Genomic DNA, 20387 nt, shown 5'->3' with positions numbered 1-20387 from the left:
ATTAAGTGTATGTATTAATAATATATGTAGGCATATAATATATTGTTATTTTGGATAAATATCAAGTAGTTAGATATTAATTATTTATAATTTTTTTAAAATTTTATAATTCAATAGAGGTTCTACTTGTTAATTGTATGAACTCAATATTAGATTTATTTATTTATTTATTTTATTAATTATTAAATCTTATTCAAAAAATAAAAAAATAAACAATTCGAGCTCGAGTTCGGCTCAATTTGAACTTATTTGTGGGACGAGCTCGAGCTCAAATTAAGAGTTTTACTTATCGAGTCAAGCTCGAATAAAGAATAAAAAAAAATCGCAAGCTCAAATATTTTGCGTCTAGCCGAGCTTGGCAGGTCAAAAACCAGCTCGACTCGACTCGATTACAATCTTGCTTGTTGCTGAGGAAGGGCAAATTGGTGATCATTCATTCTTCATCAATTCAAGCTAAGATTTTGCAGTATATTCACCACAACCCACAAGCAGGCCATGTGAGTTATCATAAAACTCTATAGAAGGTAAATAAAGATTTTTGTTGGAAAGGTATGCGCAAAGACGTTAGAAGATTGGTCAGAGAATATAAAGTATGTCAAACTAACAAGTATGAAACTATCAATCCACCTGAATTGCTGCAACCACTGTCAGTTCCTAATTCTCCATAGTTGGACATTTCCATGGTTTAAATATATTCTCCCATCAAAATAAAATGCTTATATATAAGTTAGTAATTGTGCTGGTGCATAGAGGGTTGGTTGTATTTGTTGTTTTCTTATTTTATTTTTTAACTTTACTGATCTAACAATTTTTATTGCTTTCAAAGTAGTTATTTTATTTTTTTATTATTTTGGAGATAATGCCTCCAATTTTTAACACGCTCTGGTGGAATTTTATATCACTTTTGGGACAAGTGGCGAAGCTACGGATGGTAGACATACAAGTATTTAAATTATAATTATTTTATTTTTAAACCGGTGTGTAAAGTTCACAATATGCATAATTTAAATAGTAAATTTTTATTTAAATTAAATTCCACCAAACTCATGAAATTTATAATATGGAGATTTTATTTTTATTTTTATTTTTACTTTTTTGGCGAAAACGTGAAACGAAGATTGTTTTTGTAATTAACCCATTAAAACAAGAAGGAAAAAATAGAAAACTAAACACAACTTAATTCCCGCATGTAATATTATTGCTTACAAAGTAGCATTATCTTCGTTATAAGCCCCCGATTTAGCGATGGACAGCACTGCACTATAATTTCTATCCAAAAATCTTTCCGATAGGTGTATTTTTTTTTTAATGTATTTAATCTTTCTAAATAAAAAAATATTTCCTTAATTATTAAAAAAAAAAATGAACAATTAGGAATCCTCGGACCCCGTAGCATTTTCCATTAGCGATTTCCTTCTTCCAACTCTTCCAGAACTGCCTTTCCATTACCAAATTCCTGCTTTACAGCCTTTCTTTGCGGATTTCAAGCCCCAGACCGAAATTTAATTCGCTGAGATATTCCTCTGTAGCGCTTTCGTGGCTTGTTTCGCGGAGGTACTGCTTGATCTCTCTGGTTTTGCTTACTTTAGTAGATTTGTAAATTTAGTTCACATTTACCGGTTTGGTTGATTTAGTATGGTTATCACGTGTACTAAGCTCAAAGAATTCACTCACTAATCTGGTTGGGGAGAATTTTAAATTAAGCCCAGGTGCTAGTTTTTGTTTTTGCATTTTTTTTGGAAATTTATAGTTACCTGCTCTGTAATTTTGGTTCTAGGAAATGTGCTATGGGCCACGGCTGCATTATAAAGACATTAATAGTCCTTTACGACTAGCTTATCATCCAACACTGTTATCTTCACTTGTTTAATCTTCTTGGACTTCCAATACCCTTCTCATTCTCGAGCAGTTTGTAATTCGGCTTTCAAAACGTTTTGCATTGTGATGATACTACAAACCTGTAACTTGACCATTCAAGACGTTGATTTTGAAATGGGTGCATTGAGCTGGTTCCGATTAACTAAGATAGAATGGGCTTACATGGTCTTTACTTGATGATTTTTGTTTTTAGCCCAAGTTAACGTGTCAGCTTTTCACAATCTTTTGGAATTTAAGCAGTAAGATATGATGATGCATGCTCTATGCACATGCGTTCTTTACTCGTTGTATGGTTTTATCTTTGAACAGTAAAAAAAGAGAGGGTGGAAACCAAAAACAAATAAAAGAGTAAAATAAAAAGCAGAACGATCTATAAAACAATTGATATGGTTCGAGTATGATTCTTCAACTGAATTAGTACCCGCCTGCGTCTATTTCCTGTCAAGTATACTCACCAATCACAATGCTTCTTTATGCATGCACACATACACCACGATTAGAACTCAAAATATGAACTGCTAAAGTCAGGCTTCAGCTTAGTAGATGGAGTGGGTGTACCCAAATATACGGGTTTGGTGGGTACTATTGCTATGGAAGAGGGTTTGTCAGCACTTTGGAAAGGCATTATTCCAGGATAACGACGCCAGTGTCTTTATGGAGGCTTAAGGATTGGCTTATATGGTCCTTTGAGTTTATATGCTTTTTTGATGAATATGATTGATTACTCAGTGATAATTTTTTATGAGTAATGCTACTCATCATCCCAACTTCTATCATCATTTCATTATCCTATGATGTGATATTAGATGATTGAAAATTATTTATTATATTTCACTTGTGAACTTATCATTTAATGTCACATTATGGGATGATGGGAAGACGATGAGAATTGAGATGATGAATAGATTTTTTTATTTTTTATTTGTATGTGTAAACTGCATGTTGGACAGGTCAAAACATGTCTTGTTGGCGGTGAATTTATTGGAGATGTTCCTTTATACCACAAAATACTTGCCGCTCTTTTGACGGGTGAGTATGAATAGTGACTGCCCTACTTGCAGTATAAAATTGTACACAACATGCATAAAATTTTTGTTCTGTCCAGTGCTCAAACCATCATCGCCATTCCCCTGTTTTGTAATTTTCTGAGTCAATACATTTCACATCAAACTCTCGGATTTTTTGAATTTGAGAATTTTATTACATTTTTACCTTGACAGGTGCTATAGCAATTGCAGTGGCTAATCCAACTGATTTTGTCAAAATTTGACTTCAAGCTGAAGGAAAACCACCGGCTGGGGTTCCTAGGCGCTATTCTGGAGGTTTGGATGCTTATTTCAACATAGAGAGGCAGGTCAGTTTACATTCTAACATGGATATTTTCTCTTTTAGCTTCTAAGTGAATTAATTGTAATCATCTTAAAAAAATTAGGAAGGATTAGGGACTCTCTGGACTGGGCTTGGCCCTAATGTTGCCCAAAATGCTATAATAAATGCTGCTGAACTAGCCAGTTATGACCAAGTTAAACAGGTAACATCCTAATGTTAGGTCATTTCGGTTGAATATCTAAGTTGTTGGGTTCAGTTCAACCAAAATGTCCCAATTCTCTATACTTATGCAGATGATTTTGAGTATTCCAGGGTTCATGGACAATGTTTTGACTCATTTGCTAGCTGGTCTACTTGTGCTTTTAGCCATAATCATACAGTTTAGAGTCCTCAAATGGTCAATTGCCCTGCTATAAAAATATTATAGGATTTTCCATTGACTAAGTAAAAGTTATGTCTTGGTCTGATGGGTATATAATTTCTCTCTCACGTGTCCATGGAGTTTGAAAAGTCCTCCACATCTGATTTTTCTCTCTCTGAAAGTGAATCATAGAAGTCTGTTGAAACAACCCACCTCTCGGGGAAAAATCATGACACAGCATTAAACAATAGGTATTATTAACCATTTTGGATTGGGTAGTAATGGACCAATTAAAAACAAAAGAGTCACATGCTGTCTCTCGTGCGTGTAACCTTGTAAGCAGTGCTAATAACACCGAGGCATTTTAAAAATTTCATGGTGACAATAATGATGGCGACGATGACAATTTTGGTACATAAATGAATGTGCATGTTTTCCTTGCATTGCCAAATATTTTCTGTTATTGAAGCTGGTTTCCAAATGTAGCATAATCTGCATAGTTTTTAGCTGCAGGCTTTAATGTGGCTATGCTAATGAAGGATTGTGATAAAAATTCGTTTCTTATCATATGAAGCAATTTTTTTATTGTATTTTAAGGATGAGCTAGTCAGTCAATATTGGCTTGGATGCCATGCTTGTTCTGTTCCAGGTGAAATCTAGAATGATGGGAGATTCAACATACAAAAACGCATTTGATTGCTTCATCAAAACTTTGAAGAGTGAGGTATGTTGAGTTGTCTTGGAAGATAAAAAGAAAATTGTCAATAATATTGGCTCTCTCTCTCTCTCTCTCTCTCTCATATACACTGCAGGAAAGCACTTTAGATTGACACTCTAAAAGGTTATCTATTTGTAAATGAGGTCCATTCAAGGATGTGTTAAATTGGAGGGCAGGCATGTGCCATACGCTTTAAGTAATAGGCTAGAAGCAAGCTTCTGAAAATAACTTATCATGGGTTCTACTAGTTTTTTCTTCCGAATGGTATCTTATCCCCCTTAGAAACAGGATGTCCGATGTAGGGTGAAGCTGTGAATTCAATACCCTCTGGCCCTCTGCGTAAGTGTGCAATTTACAAAATAAAAGCTCGATTAAAAGCCTGACATAAATGTTTGTATGAAACCATCAGTTGCAGTAGTAACCAGTAACTCTTTGAAGCCAAGATATTGCAGGGATTTTTTGCCTTTTATAAAGGGTTCTTCCCTAACTTTGGTCGGCTGGGAGCTTGGAATGTGATTGATGATGTTTCTAACCCTTGAGCAAGTAAGATTTCCAAATGAATTGGACCCAGGACCAGTGAGGTTCATACAATAGTGGGCACGATTCTGGAACAGCAGGTCTGTGTTTGCATTTAAATTTTAGCAGGCACTGAACCATATGATGGTTCTCAAATTTGAAATATTCTCCTTTTCAACTTTTTCTTTTTAAAAAAGTTATTTTCTGGTTGATCTTTTCATGACTGTCAGTCTTTGGAAAAGCTTAAAAGCTATGTCGTGTATTTTTAGTCACTTTTGAGGGTTTGCAGTGGTTTATACTGTTAAGCTACCTACTTGCAAGGTGTTACTTAAACAACTCTATAATGAAAAATTTGAACTGATCATTTATCTGCATGACAGGCCAAGAAATTCTTCGGATAGTGAAGTCTAAAATCCATACTTATTAAAAAATAAATAAATCTAAATCCATGGTATTCCTGGTTGAGATTTGGCAAGCGGGAAGGCAGAGTTTGTGCTTGGAAATGAGTTGTACTAACTTTTGTGTATTTTTTGCACACTTCATTGATGTGATTGACCAAAATAATAAAAAAAGTGACGTAGTTATCACATTAATAGAGTACGCAAAAATGACTGTACATAAAATTTTTGCGCTGGTTATATAGGGTGGAGTTTTTGTAACAATGAATTGCCAAACTAGATTTACTTGAAAGGGAGTCCATTGTTTCTCTAGGCCCTTTTGTGATGGCACGAAGCTGTTTTCCTCCCGTGTCCTCGTCAAAATTGACATTGATGTATATGATTACGTTGGAATGAAAGAAACCATCATATTGTGCAATGTTCAATATTGTTGAGTTTTTTCTATTTCTTTTTCTCTTTTCTAATAAGAAAGGGCAAGAAGGAAAAGACCAAAGTTGATACTCTTTCTGGTATTGCCACAGTAACATCCTTGATTCTTTCGAGCGGAATGAAATTTTCACAAGTCTGGATCTTTTTTCGTCTTATGGTCTATGTCAAATTATTGTGATTGAACTTTTACGCCGTCTAGGAGATCAAAATCTCTTAACATAATTCTACATTCAAGATTAAGAGCTTAAGATAGTTGTGTTCTAGAAAATTATAGGGAGAGAGGAAGGACTTTTGTTTGCACGTTCCCTATTTTTTCAACACTCACAAAACTACGGTAGGTAAGATTCTTATTTAAAGAGTTTCTAATAGCGTGGTTAATTAAATTTTCTAGAAATTAATTAAGTATCAATTGTGGAGAGTTAATTGACTGTTTAATGTGGAGACTACATGGGTAATGGGGTAGCTATTTACTAACAGTAACCTCAAAACAGAGCTGTAATCTATACCAGGGTTAAAGTTAACGAACAAAGAGTTTCATCTCCTTCGGCATAATTTCTATGGACATTCGAAAACACGACGTCCCATCCACCAAACTAATCGAGTAAAAGTTCCTGTAACTAAGCAAAGACCATGATGGTAAACTGCTGTCCATGTCATCATCATCAGCATAGGAATTTTATGTCATTAGATTTGTTTAGATCTCGTTCCGACTGTAGATTATTGTATACTCTCATCACTTGTGAATTCGTCGGATTCACTCGAGAGTTGATTTGAAATGAATATCATAAACTACGGTTTCTAGTACATAAAAATGGCACTAGATCCATCAATTAATCATGTCTGTTTAATCCAAAACATTATCGGAAAAGCATCAGTTGGGACAAAACGAAGTGGTCCTAGGTTCTTAAGCCTAGAATCTCTAGGAACAAAATCCAACTCGAGAATAGCAAAAGGTTAACATTACATTCATCTCGACTTCATCACTACCCTAATGATCTAAAAACATCGGCAAAATAAGCTAAGCTAATAATTCCAAAGGGTGCGTTCCATTCTACCTTATGTCCTGGCGACCAGATAAACACGAGCCCTGATGACTGACCCGTTGCCAAGCTTGAATCCAGGACTAACTGAGAAACCCACGATCTGACCCGCAGGTACTCGCCCACCGGGAAATTTGACAACGCTCTCCATATACTGTGGATGGAACTCAGCTCCACGACTCGCCTCGAACTGACTCGGTGCCGGGTCGAGAGAGAAGGCCAACAAGTGAAGCAGCCACACGGCCTTGGTGAGCATTAAGAACTCGCCGTAAAACTGACTCCTTGGGTGGTTTTCGGCCAGGACCTGGCGGCGCTGTTCCAGGTCCCCAAACAAGGACTCTTCCATCTTGGGATGAACCACGGCGAGGTACTTCTTGGAGCAGAACTTGCCGAAGTGACAGGTGGGCATGATTCCGAGAAGCTCGGAGGGGTCCATCGCCTTCATGTCGCGGTACTGGGTGAAGCAGTCGCGACGATACTGGTCCGGGTTGAGAAGGGAGGAGAGGCTGCCGTCCATGTAAAAGGTCTCGTGGTCGAATCCTTGGAACACCTTTCGGCAAATGTAGGATTCGAGAGCATATTTGGCGTGCTGTGTTGCAACGACTGAGCAAGCTGCGATGGTGGCGGTAGTGGATGTAAGATCGTCGGTGGCATTGGCAGCGGCTTCGATAGAACGCACGGCTGCAGCAATGTCCCAGTGGGCGGAGCGCATGAGGGAGAGGAGGAGCATCGTGAAGGACTTGGATGCGTCTTTCACCAGCTTCATTGTGGTCTCGAAAACTTCTGGTGCTGGCCCTGCCATGACTGGGACCAGTAAAATTATGGGCATATCAGAGTTAACATTCTCTAGGTGATTCATCCCACTCGTTTGAATTTCTAAAGACCATAACCAGAAGAAATTAAAGAACTTGGATGAAGAGTTTTTATCCTAAGCAATAACCAGTCCTTGAATGTCTACAAAGCGGTGTTTCGAAGTGAAATCGGTACCCATTTATGGGTTGTTTTTACCTTGACCTTGAGGAGCGGAGACGACCTTCCGCTTCGAATGGTGAGACCTGGAGCTTCCCTTCTTCCCGTTGGTTCCAGTAAGGCTTAGGCTCGAGACCGCAACGGTCCTCAGCTTCTCCTTGAGATTCTCGACCTCCACTTCCCTCAGTTTCACCTCTCTCTTCAGCTCCTCCACCGCCGCCTCGTACGGCGCCACCACCTCCCTCACCGTCGCAACCCCACTTCCTCTCCCTCTTCCTCTGCTCTTCCTCCGCGTGCTACCACCAATAAGGCTGGTAGTCCTTCTGAATCTCTCCCTCAACACTCCGAGCTTCCTCAGCTCTCCCACCACAGCTACGTCCGCCACCCTCATCTTTTCTGGGTCCCAAGGGCAATGCGCTTCTTGTAGACTCGCGTACGCTCTCTTCATCCCCGAAACTGTGTCGAACACCTCGTTCATTAACCTCTCCATCTCCACCACTCTTTCTACTCTCACCTCCTCATTCATCCCCTCCCAAGCCTTCAGTCTTTCCTTTTCTTCTGCTTCACTTTCTCTTTCTTCCTCTTCTTCTTCGTCCTCGTGCTCCTCCGAAAGTTCGTACTCGTCATCGTCGTCTCCGACTCGATTCTCGCCAGAACCGTGGCGACCGGCGGCGAGTGGGTGCAGCAAACAAGAGGCCGCGACTCGTTGGATCAGATCCGAAAAATTCGTCACCTTGCCCGCCATTTCCCTTCTCCCCTTCGCCTCGACCCGTCCGTCCCTGTCAAACAGTTCAGAGAAGAGAGAGAATTAAGCAGTGGATCAGCTAAGCCCACGCCGTGACTCAGCGAGCTGTATATTATTAATTCTCCCACTCTCTCAGTGCTATCGACAACAGCACAGACTGCCCATGAGGGTGCGCAAAATAATGAACAACCCACCCCACAAAAACAAAGCAACAAAATAAATGTGTAACTAACGAAGCTCATTTAAGGTAATCCTAACCTTATGTTATACTCCGAGAGCAAAAAAAAAAAAATAATCCTTATAGCTTCTCTGGATCTCAATAGAACAGCCTCGAGAATCGATACTGCAAGTCTTCAAATTGATTCTTTTCCGGGCTCTCCGGTAGACACTCCGTTCACCGGTAGACAGGCTACTGCGGAAAATTGCGGCCGCTACCCCAAATGAAGCACTCCGTTCACCGGTAGACAGGCTACAGCTAGCTAGCCAAGCAGCGAAGCTTACAAGGAGTGGACTTTATCACTCTGAGGTCAGGAATGCTGTAGCTAAAAGGGGAATGGACAAGACATCTAAAGTTTTTGTGTATGCTAGAAAATATCTGGGTCGTACACGTGTGTTGGATACCCATTTATGTTGGTGTATGGTACAGATTACGAGTTTGTACTTTTAAAAAATAAGGACCACCGGATAAAGTGGGAATCTATAGAGTTTGACTCTGTTGAAGACAGTCACGTGGGACGTCCTCGTTAATAATAACTACTTATAATAAGGTGGGGGCGTTTTTGCTTGATCACGAATCTAGATTATTGACCAATGAGTCCATCATAAGAGTATTGGTAGTGATTTATACATCTATATAAAATTATTATTTTTAAAGAATAATTTTACATATAAAAAAAAACTCTCATATTAATTTACACATCTTTAAACTAAATAATAATAAAATATTATTATTTTTTTATTTTTCATTTGTTTCCTAAAATTATTTTTTTATATATATTTTACAATTAACATTTATTTTGTATTATCAACTTAATACAAATTTTATGATTCAAAATCATCTCAATATAAATTTTACAAAGTTGATTTTAATGGATAGGAGAGAAAAAAATAGTAAAATAATATTTGAAGAATGAATAGTATTTCTTCAAATTTAAAGAAACATTGTTTATAGCTATGCAAAAATTTAAAGATGCATAAGTTAATATAGATAAATTTAAAGACATTTTTTAAATTTAAAGATGAAGAAGCTACTATCAATACTCTAATAAGCGATTTTTTTTTTTTTTCCATATTACAGACCCAATATGTCATCTATCTTGTATCAAATCCAAATTCGGCAGTTATCATCTCATCGTGTTTGATGTTGCAGTCAGAAAATAGGGTAGCATCCTAGATCTGGAAAGACTCCAGAGAAATCATTTTCACAAAAACGGATTTTATCGGCAGTGTGAACTCAGACCTTGAGAAGCTACAACAGCTTTGATGGTCGTCAAAGAAACGAAAAAGCCTGTCTAGATAAAATAATCCTAGAAGGGGACTCAAGCATTACCATACAAGCAATCTCAAATTCCTCTCCAGTGCTGGATTAGACCATCAACCATTATCAATCTCAAATTCCTCTCCAGTGCTGGATTAGACCATCAACCATTATCAACGACATCAAACACCATCTACATGCTTTACATGCTTTTCAAGAATGGACGGCGAGGAAAATCCATCAATCACAAAATCGATAAGTGCATAATCTGACGCAATGAACAATGGCGATGCAAGCCTTTGACAACATCCCTTTAATCCAAATTCTCCATTCTTTATTGAATTTCCATAGTGGGAAAGACCCACCTTATCTGTGTAATCAAATACTCCTAACTTTGTATTCCTATATTATGATTTTTATATCAATGCTAACTTGCTCAAAAAAAAAAAAAAAAATCCAAATTCAGCATAAAGAACAATTAACAATGCAAAAGAGAAAAAAAAAAAAATAAATAATGACAGAGTTTTTAAGGATGATAAGTAGCAAAACTCTTTTTGTTCTTCCAATAGAATAAAATGATCTAGGAAATGATCTTCTATATTTATATGTTTGTTCAATCTTAATTTATATAAGGTAGAATATCAAATGTTGCACTAAAAAAATCCAACTTTGGCATGTCATCTTACATGTATCCAAACATAAAACAAGAAGAAATTACGACTCTGGGGATCTAATGATCCATCTTAACTGCCAAATCCAAGAGTACACGATCCCTAATCCACAATATATAGAGATCAGCATAAGGGGAACAAAAGGAAGCCTTTCACCAAAAAATATGGAATGCAAAAGCTGGCCCCATATCTCAACTACCAAAAGACCAACCAGATAACTCTTCTCAATACCCCTGATAACAAACCCTCCTTTCTTGGCAGCCACGTTGCCATTTCCTTTTAATTCCAATCGACCAGCTTCTTTATTTATGGGTGAGGTTGCTTTAGCTTCTTGACCATCAGTGAATTGTGCAGAAAATACTAGCCACATTATGATGGAGTATAACAGCAGAAGGAGTACTTTAATTGGATATTCTCGGACTTCAAAGAGAAGAGGAAACAATGAGTAGCTGGATACTGCAAAGAAGTAGAGAAAAGCATTACTAAATTTGGTGAACAACTATGAAGTTAAGAAGTAAAATGCCAATAAACAAAATATCTGTCATGGCTACAATTCGGAGTAGCTGTATCATCAATCCTCATAAAGTTGCTGTCTTCGGATGGTATTGACAAAGGACTACCCTCAGTTCCATAACCTTTCGACCCCACATAAAAAATTATAAAAAAACAAATACTTGAAAAAGAGTGAATGCGAAAGTAAAGGTTATTTAGGTAGAACAGGTATATTAATTCATGCCAATGCCCTAAATTATTAATTGTTAATCTATTTGACTGTTTCAGAGGTTCTAACTGATCTATTTAAAAGAGCTCCATCACTTCAAAACTCAAACTACTTAGACACTCCCCTACATAAAATTAGAAAGATGCTAGGTCAAAAAAGAGAATTAAAAAACTTAACAAGCTAATGCGTCTTGATGTTGTATGTCATGTTGGTTTGTAAGTTTTATTTTTTTAATTCTCTTTGTAGACCTAGCATTTCTCTAAAACTTACAACTACCAAAACAAAATGATAAAGTTTCAAGATTTTTCTTTGGCCTAGCATAGCATTCACAATACTTTCCTTTTCTTACCAGATCTTTTGGAACTAAGCTCAACTTAAAAAGGTCTTATCTGAGAACTTCACCTTCACTTGTTCATGATTCCCCCTCAATTTAGGGTCTTAATTATTTTAGGACTGAAGATATGATTGAATTTTTCAGAGTTGATGTTTTAAATAAAGATTTCATGACTGCTGCAAAAACAAGGAAAGTGCCTTCTTTCCAGTTAGGATTAGCAGCACAATATAAAATGGTTTCACATAACTATCATCCAGCAGAACTATCAAGTAGGAAAATATGAATACAAAGCACTGAAATTTATGCATAAAAGTGAACAGTAATTGAGTTTATGGACAAGGCCACAAAATGAGAGCAAATAATAACTCTAATTTCCCGGGCAGGTGGGGTGAGGCTTGGGAGACAAAAACCGAAGATAGAACCCATATATGGTACCGGTTCTGCCTCCTCCCAGCACACACAAGAAATCATGCCAAGAGATTATGCTTGCTCAGGGAATTACTTAAATCCGAAGAGCGATCCTGAACCACATATCAACTAAAGATTATTTCTAAAACAGTATTAGAACGAGGCAGCAGAAGGAAACCACTGAGACAAAGACACAGCATCAAGAAAAATTTCAAGACATAACATATGCATTCTGAACCAAAAGACTCACAAATAACCCCTGCTAACTTGTAATGAGTTGACAGGCAGGAATAAGCATACCAATGGATAGCAAGTAGTAATGCCTTGCACTGTCCATATTTTGCACCGCAATAGTGGCAAGGGGAATCACAAAGTGAAGCGATGCCTTCTCATGAACATGCCATCCAAACAAGAAACCACAAGTGTATGCATAGGCTACCCATCTAGTAACCATCCCTGGCTGGGGCTCTCTCCAAGCCTTAATAAGACAAGGAGATAGGGCAAGCAAGACAATCATAAAGGTCGTCAAAGGGGTTATCTGCCATTTCATTCATTCAAATTTAGAAATTAAGTCTAGTTGATATTTTGAAATAAAATTAGACAAACTTAAAAAACAAAAAAATAAACAAAAGAAATAAATTAGATAGACAAGAAAAACAAATTTCATAAATAAAAATAACCTAACCCTTCCTCCCAAAAGTGAAAAATGTTGAATCATCAATCAGTAATCTCTTATAAAGTGGCCAGTTCATGAATTCAAAAATAAGCTTAGGAGTTCATTTGTGAGCTCTCCTTCCACAGCTAGGTTCTACTGTCAAAAAATATATTTTTTTTATAAGTAAACAATTGTATTAATAGAATAGGCATAACCCAAGTACACAAGATGGTATACATCTGGAAGTAGAAGTAAGACAACTTTTCTAAACACCAAATGACAAGTGCCAATGAACTAGAAGATGGCGAGGAATCCCACAAGATCTATGGCATCCAGTTCACTCTGCTCACTGCTCAATTATGAGTATCTTACTCAAGCTTTCCCTATAGAGTTACCTGAGGTAGTATAGAAAATGGCGAGGAGTCCCCAACTAGCCCCCCGGTGAATGAAGCTTCCGGTGTTGGAATGGCGAACCCAAACTTTCTAAGAAAAAAAGTGAGTAACTTATCTAAAATAATATAAAACACCCAAAAATTTGGGGCCCAGTATGCATGGCAAAGCCCTCTGCCAAAAGGAAACATGCGGCGAAGGACTTGTTGTATCTGCAAGGAAAGAATAAAATATCTATGAATATTGGAGAATAAAACAAGTGAGGAGTGATAGCTTTCAGCTATTAGTTGTTAAGCAAGCATATTATGCTAATCTCCAAAAACATAAACTTTAGGCAAAATTCTTTCAGATGAAATCATCATTAAAGGGCAGCATGGTTGCATTACACAGGGCCCACAGAAACTCTCTCGACAAACTTAATTTGCTTCTCATAACTTGAGATTTCATAGACATGATGTTCCCCAACACGAGATTAAGATGTGCGTAAACATAAGAAGCCAAAGCAATGTTTGTCCCAAAAGCAAAAGTGCCCCAAGTCTCATTTAGTGTCCTTCAGTGAAGACTTCCAAATAGGTCAAGTTCATGAGCCAGTGTGTTTCCTTTCATTGTCCTACTTTATCCTCTCTTAACTAACTACACTAACGATCCTTCAAATGCAACACATGCTAACAAAAATCAAGAGTATCAAAGGACAAATAGGGAAGAAAAGAGCCATTTAATCCTAAGAGAACTATTTCAAATAAGAATTACACAATATGTCAACACTAGGATGTACACACTAAGATTAGCAAAAATATGAGTATGTTGCTAACAATGAACACGTGATTATTACACAGTAAGATTCTTGGAAGTGAAAAAAATTGTCCATTAAACCAAAGATACTCATTTTGAACAGCTTTTTGACTGTATGAATGTGTGGCAAAAGGCTTCAAAACCAACTCAAACATGTTACACTTGTATGACACATGTCCACATTTTATTAAGAGATTCACACGCTTCAATACTATTAACTACTCTTGTTTCTTTTGCCTCGCCTGAATAAAATGCATATGCTCAAACACTAGCAAAGAGAAGCTTCAGTTAATTTCTGTCTAAACTTCAAAAAATTGATAAAAATAAGACAAAGAAACCTAAATTTCTACCATAGAGGTTCAAGATCAATGTTACTAGTTTGACCAGATCCTTTAAAATGTTAAAAATCCATGTAGGAGTCGAATATTCTGATAATCAAATCCTCTATACACACATTCATTATAATGAATCTTGAACTTCTATTTTGTACCTTCAGGCTCTTAACACATTTTAGAGAAATGCTAGGTTCATAAAGCGATTTTACAAAAATAAATTTTACGGACTAATGTGGCTAGATTTGACACGTTATATCTTTTTTACAGTGGAAAGAACTTTATAATCTGATGTACTACAATAAGCCCCGTCAGTTTGTAAACTTACTTTTGTAAGATCCTTTTTGGACCAAACATTTCTGGATTGAAGATTCCTTTGCATGATTTTAGTAGTTTGTTCTCTAAAATAGAACCAACCAGGCTTCAAAATGTAGTCAAGACACAGATAATTAGTACAACTTACATAACATGCTTATGGGTGAGTTTTGTTCAATAATTAGTATTTCGTCAAAATATTTCCTTAATTGAGGATTTCTGCTTCTTTTTGCGCTTTTAGTTGGGAATTTCAAAGACAACTCTTTCGATTCACATCAACCAAAAGAAAATAACTTTTTTTATTTTAAAAAGAAAATTTGCTAGATCAACATGATACATTAAACAAGGACGTTATTTTGCAAGATCTGACAAAACATAAATTCTAATTTTAAGGTTTGAATAACCAGCTTCAAGCAGTGATTGATATGCTATTAAGTTTTTTCCACAAAGGTAAAAGCATAACTGAATTGCACATAAGAGCAACACTGCCACCTAAAATGAGCATTACAAATGAAAGGGCATAACAAATAAGAGTTAATTTACCTGCCCCTGATAGACAAATGGTGCATAGGCCGCCGCAAAAACTGCTGTGACCACCGCCCCCATAGCCGAAAGCCTCCGGAGGCCCCTCACCAATCCACCACAACAATAATGCCGCAACAAGTAGACAAAATAAACCGGCGCTGCCACTGCGAACAAGTGCTTGAAGCACAACAAAACCGCGAAGAAAAACCCACCCATCAAGTCCCTACCTTCCTCCAAATATGAAAGCGATATGAACAAGAACCCCAACAGAAATCCATTGTACTGGAAATGGACATGGTCCACAATCACAAGCATTGGGGACCAAATGACCAATACCCAGATCAAAGTTCTCCTCTTCGAATCCAAATCCTTAGTCAATCTATAAACCCCATACAACATACACAAATCAGACAAGATTACAGTGATTCTCTGGAACGAAACCACTGTGTTGGAACTATAGTTGAGGCCCTTTTGTGGGTGAACGATTTGGGGGTCGATAAGGTTGGCGAAAATGGAGAGGATGCGCTCAAAGTAAGCGAAGAACGGAGGGTAGTCAAGAGTCCAGGGGCTGGTCTCGTCAGAGTACCACTGGGAGAGAGGGAGGGAATGAGTGAGAGCAAGCCAGTTGCGGTGGACCTCGAAGTCCGTGCTGTGGTAAGAGGGGATGAGGAGGAGCTTTACGCAGGTGGCTATGCCAAAGAACCATAACAGGTATTGCATGGATGTAGCTCCTTGAAGACCCATTTTTTGGAAGCCCGTGAAGCCAAGACTCACTCAGGCATCTCATCAAACACCTTGCTAACGTCTAAAAGATGCAACCTCAGGTCCATTGCAATTGGATCTCCGCGCAACGAAACAGAGAAAGTCGACTGCAGGTCTTCAAATTCCGTTTCCAGGCCCTTCCGATTGACCTTAATCTCACTGGTTCACCGGAAAATTGCGGTTAGTCACAGTGCCTCTGATGAGGTCCGTTTACCGGTAGACCTCTAGCTAAACAGCAGGAACTGTGTCGCGTAATTTTTGTATGGCTTCGACCTTCTTCCTTCGGGATAGTGTGGAATTTGCGATCCCCTACATTTTTATAATAGTTCTTTAGAACACTCCCAATAACTTCTTTAATATATATTTTAAAATACAATCGTTAAAATATAATTTTTTTATTTTATAAATTAATTTTTATAATATATCATCCATCAATTTATCTATTTTTTTCTTATATTATTTAAATATCATATTTTTTTATTTATTTTAAATATTTTTTCTGACTACTAATAATATTTTTATATCTTTTAATATTTATAATATCTCTCCATATAAACTTTTTTTTTTCTATTTCAATATCTTTTGCAAAACCTTTTGATATCCGCAGCTATAACCTTTTTTTAACCTTGTAACAGCGTTCTCAATTGGATATATAGAATTTTTTTTTATGTAGCTCAAACTCAAAAAAAAATTTTATACATAAGTCTCATATTTTTGCACACCACTAAAAAATATGTGAATTTATTTTTTTATCCTTATGTTTCATGAAGTAAGCCTCAAACTCAAAGTTCAAATTAAAACTAGGAGTAAACTAAATTCTATGCCAGATCAGATTCAAAAGTAAGATTTGTCTAAACTTTAATCAATGCACATTTTAGTTGTTCAGTAGCAAAGGAAGGAAGGTGAAAGACTGCAACAATTTCAGAGCCATTAGACATCCACGATATTGGCTTAATTTTTAAAAGGCTTTTCACTTTTTGCTCAAGTGACTTGGATTACCGCACCTCGTTATCTTCCTTCTCTAAAGACAAGCCGCTAAGACCGATAATCCTAAATAGCTAAACACTCTGAGAATAGAGAGATTGAAAGCTCGAGCATATCCAAACTTTACTAGGAATCGGAGGAGAGGAGAAAAAAATTCGAAATATTTTCCTCAGCCGTAGGGATAACGTAATGCTTGAATTGGAGATAGGAGAACTTGAAGCACGAGAATGCCCTTGATCGGTGATGGATATTGGAGCATGACAGTGGAGTTGTTTCAAATGAAGTTTCTGGAGCAAAAGCAACAAGCTCCTGCCATGAAATTGGAGCATCACAGAGAATAATTTTAGCTGATGCAATTACCTCAACAGAATGTATTGCCTGTGCTGATGTCGTGGATATTTTCTCTGTATATTCTTTTTGTAGTTAAGTTAGTTATTTTTGTCCTTTTGTGCTCAGTTGTTTTACATGCAAAGCTGGCTGGACAGCTGTGCGAATGTAACACCCCCTTCCCGTAGGCTAGGAGTGCCACGTATTTTCCATAAAAATAATCTGGTAATAGATCCCATAATTTCATAATTTAAAAAAACTGAACTTTTATTATGCGGAAAAATGTCTAATAAAACTGTCTTCCAAAATATTAAATGAAATAAACTGAAATAAATTCATGTCATAAAAACATGTTTATTTTAGAAAGTCTGAACTAAAAAAAAAATAAATGCTCCTTCTACTCCTGGCCTGCCTGCTCGTAATCATCATCTTCACCTGGGTGGTTAAAAACATGAAAATAAACTAAAATGAGTCGATGACTCAGTAAGAAATTTATCACAACGTAAACGTAATAAACATAAGATTTTCATAACAACTTTCATGCTGAGCTAAAAAAATTCATGACTGTTCATGCTGATGCTTATGCTATGTATGACTGTCTTAACTGAATTAACAGACTGATCTGACTGGTTTATCTGATTTATCTGACTGGTTTATCTGATTTATCTGACTGGCCAACACACTTAACCCTGTGTGCAAGGTTGTGCACCGGCCCCACATCCCGCGGCCGCAAGGGGAGCCGCTGATAGTATTCTGACATACTATGGTGGACCACGACTGAGTTCATGGCTTGCACACCACCCTGAACTGAACTGCATTGGTACCATGCATCTGAATGGCCATCTTATTAACTGATCTGATATTATCTTACACTTGAATTTAAGATGGCTTACGTGTCTTATACACATGAGATGCATGACATACTACATACATAATCATAAATTCTGAATTTAAACATGATGCGGAATGACATGGTCGTATGCTATGCTAGATGACATGCTTGCATATGACATGAACGGTTCATAAATAATGGCTATCAAAGAACTGGCTTGAATAATACATACATATAAGCTAAATGTGATGACCTAATTTATGATCAAATTTACTTACCTCGCTGCGTGTCTTCTTGAATAATACTTCGTAACTTGAGACCTATATGAAATAATAACTATCACTAAATTGGTTTGGAAACACGTACTAATATCTTACTTAATTAAATCTACAATCTAAAAGATAGTGTTAAATAATTCAATAAATCCTGATATTTAAATTACTTAAAATACTTATTTATAATTTAGATGAATACTCAAATTATTTTAAATAATTCTTAAACATAAATTCTTAATCTAAGTTTCATTTCCTAACATAATCATTAAATCTTATAAGAAACCTAATAATTTCTATTAAATATTCTTAACATCACAATTTTATTAAATTCTTAACATAATAAATTTATTAAATTATACTAAATAGACAAAAGAATATTAACAAAGTATTTGCAAACATCCTTATAAAATAACCTTTGACTACTATATTTATTTAAGAAAAACTGACTTTTTTAAAAAATGTAAAGTACAATAAAATTAATAAACTGCTAATAAAATAAAATCAATTACAAATTAAAATACAAGTTCATTTAAATAATTAGAATAATTTCTGTAAAAACATACAATTTGGCCCATAACATAAAACTATATTACATGAGCCCAACAAAAAAAATGAGCTCAACACTCGTGCAAGGCCTAGGGCCCAAAGCCCATCAAAAGAACCCACGGGTTCAACAAAACCCGAAACCCACTGCTTAAACACAAGAAACAGAGAGTTCGAGAGAGAGAGAGAGAGAGGATCTGCGATGGTGGCTCACCGAGGGAGAGCTGAGGCGATGGCGACGCTGGTGGCTGGGAGTGACCGGCGGCGCGACTGAGGTTACCTATGGTGGTCGGCACCGAGTGAGAGAAAGAGAGAGAGTTAGCCGAGAACTACCGAAATCAAAATCAAGGCTGCGGCGGTCGAGATCTTACCGGAATGGAGTGGGTGTGCTGGGGCTGAGCTGGTCGGCAGTTTCTGGTTCCACGGGTGGTGCTCTGATGTCCTATGGTGGTCGGCGGCGGTTGGAAGAATCTAAGGCTTAAACGGCAGTGTTTTGGTACTCTGGGTGTTTCAGAAACAGATGCTAAGGAGTGGCTCACGAGATACTCCTCTCGTACGAGGTAAGCGATATTTATAATGGTAGCTAAATAGAGGAAAAAATATATGGAGAGTTCTAGAAGGATAGAGACGTGCAGAGTGATTGAGAGTGTAGACGTGCATGAGTAGAGGAATACACGGCAATAGAGTTGGTGTTCCACTAGGACGTTAGCAAAACAAACAAAATCACTGAGAGAAACATACGGGTTGGGTGGTTTGAAGTTTTCAAATAGAGGCTAACAATGTGATGAGGTTCGGTGACTAGAACAAAAATTTAAACTTTAAATTTCAAAACAAAACCGTAGTAACCATAATCTGATACACTTTAGAAATCCTTATTAAAACAAAACTCTAACAAATCATAAATCGCAACTATAATAGAAAATATAAAGATAAAGTACATATAAATTCTGATAAAACTATAATCATAAAAATATAAATTCTAAAATATAAATTTACTAGAAAATTTACTTATAAACCCTAAAACTAAAACTGGTATGTCACAGCGACGGTTTTCTTTTGTACAGTTTTTTGGGAGAAGTTGTTAAGAGGTGCCTTTGGTATTTTTTTTTTTTTCCTTATATACTGCATTTTCATTCATTCAATCAAAAGGATAAATTCAAGACTTTTCTTTCCAATCTGAAACTCTCATTTTCCTTCTCATATTTCTCATCTTCTTTTCTACCTTTCCAAGAGCTACTCTGCACCTTGTTTTCTGCTTCTGTCATGACTAATACTTCTGTTTTAGACCTTTGGCATTGTCGCTTAGGTCGTGTTTCAGATTCTAAAATCTCTTTGATAAATGATCCTATTGTACAAAATGATTTATTTTCTAATAATAAAATGCCTTGCTGTATTTTTCCTACGGCCAAGCAACATAGGCTTCATTTTCCTCACAACTCTCATTGTTCCTCTAGCATTTTTGAAATTGTTCATTGTGATATTTGAGACCCTTTTTCAGAGATTGCTTATGATGGTACTAGATTTTTCCTTGCCATTGTGGATAATTTTTCTTGAACCACTTGGGTGTATCTCCTTAAGAACAAATCTGACACGAGGCAGTGCATAAAGTCCTTCTACAACCTGGTTGAGACCCGATTTGGAACTAAAATCAAGATTATTAG

At 36.7% G+C, this 20387-nt stretch overlaps 2 protein-coding genes and 1 long non-coding RNA gene across 4 annotated transcripts; 1 reads left to right on the top strand and 2 right to left on the bottom strand.

The window, feature by feature from the left end:
* The first annotated feature begins 1410 nt into the window (after positions 1 to 1410).
* LOC121239083 lies at positions 1411 to 4379 on the top strand. Its single transcript, XR_005935231.1, has 4 exons — positions 1411 to 1554; positions 2829 to 2907; positions 3099 to 3232; positions 4218 to 4379. It is a non-coding gene; the product is annotated as an uncharacterized LOC121239083 (long non-coding RNA).
* Positions 4380 to 6394: 2015 nt separating this feature from the next.
* Positions 6395 to 8976, bottom strand: LOC121239082 (protein GRAVITROPIC IN THE LIGHT 1). 2 transcript variants are annotated; one of them, XM_041136213.1, is made up of 3 exons: positions 8642 to 8976; positions 7678 to 8417; positions 6395 to 7473 (listed from the first exon to the last, which is right to left on the bottom strand). In XM_041136213.1, exons 2-3 carry the CDS (start codon positions 8381 to 8383, stop codon positions 6686 to 6688), a joined length of 1494 nt encoding a protein of 497 aa, XP_040992147.1. In that variant the 5' UTR covers positions 8384 to 8417; positions 8642 to 8976; the 3' UTR covers positions 6395 to 6685. The 2 variants fall into 2 exon arrangements, with proteins under 2 accessions (XP_040992147.1, XP_040992148.1); XM_041136214.1 differs by having other exon boundaries at positions 6395 to 7464; positions 8642 to 8939.
* Positions 8977 to 10436: 1460 nt separating this feature from the next.
* Positions 10437 to 15819, bottom strand: LOC121239081 (probable dolichyl pyrophosphate Glc1Man9GlcNAc2 alpha-1,3-glucosyltransferase). Its single transcript, XM_041136211.1, has 4 exons — positions 15022 to 15819; positions 13045 to 13251; positions 12295 to 12532; positions 10437 to 10987 (listed from the first exon to the last, which is right to left on the bottom strand). Exons 1-4 carry the CDS (start codon positions 15745 to 15747, stop codon positions 10575 to 10577), a joined length of 1584 nt encoding a protein of 527 aa, XP_040992145.1. The 5' UTR covers positions 15748 to 15819; the 3' UTR covers positions 10437 to 10574.
* Positions 15820 to 20387: the final 4568 nt, after the last annotated feature.

Source organism: Juglans microcarpa x Juglans regia, chromosome 7D (genome assembly GCF_004785595.1).
Source record: "Juglans microcarpa x Juglans regia isolate MS1-56 chromosome 7D, Jm3101_v1.0, whole genome shotgun sequence".
Classification (NCBI taxonomy): Eukaryota; Viridiplantae; Streptophyta; class Magnoliopsida; order Fagales; family Juglandaceae; genus Juglans; species Juglans microcarpa x Juglans regia.
The sequence above is the reverse complement of the archived record's forward strand: the minus strand, read 5'-3'. Positions and strand labels throughout refer to the sequence as shown.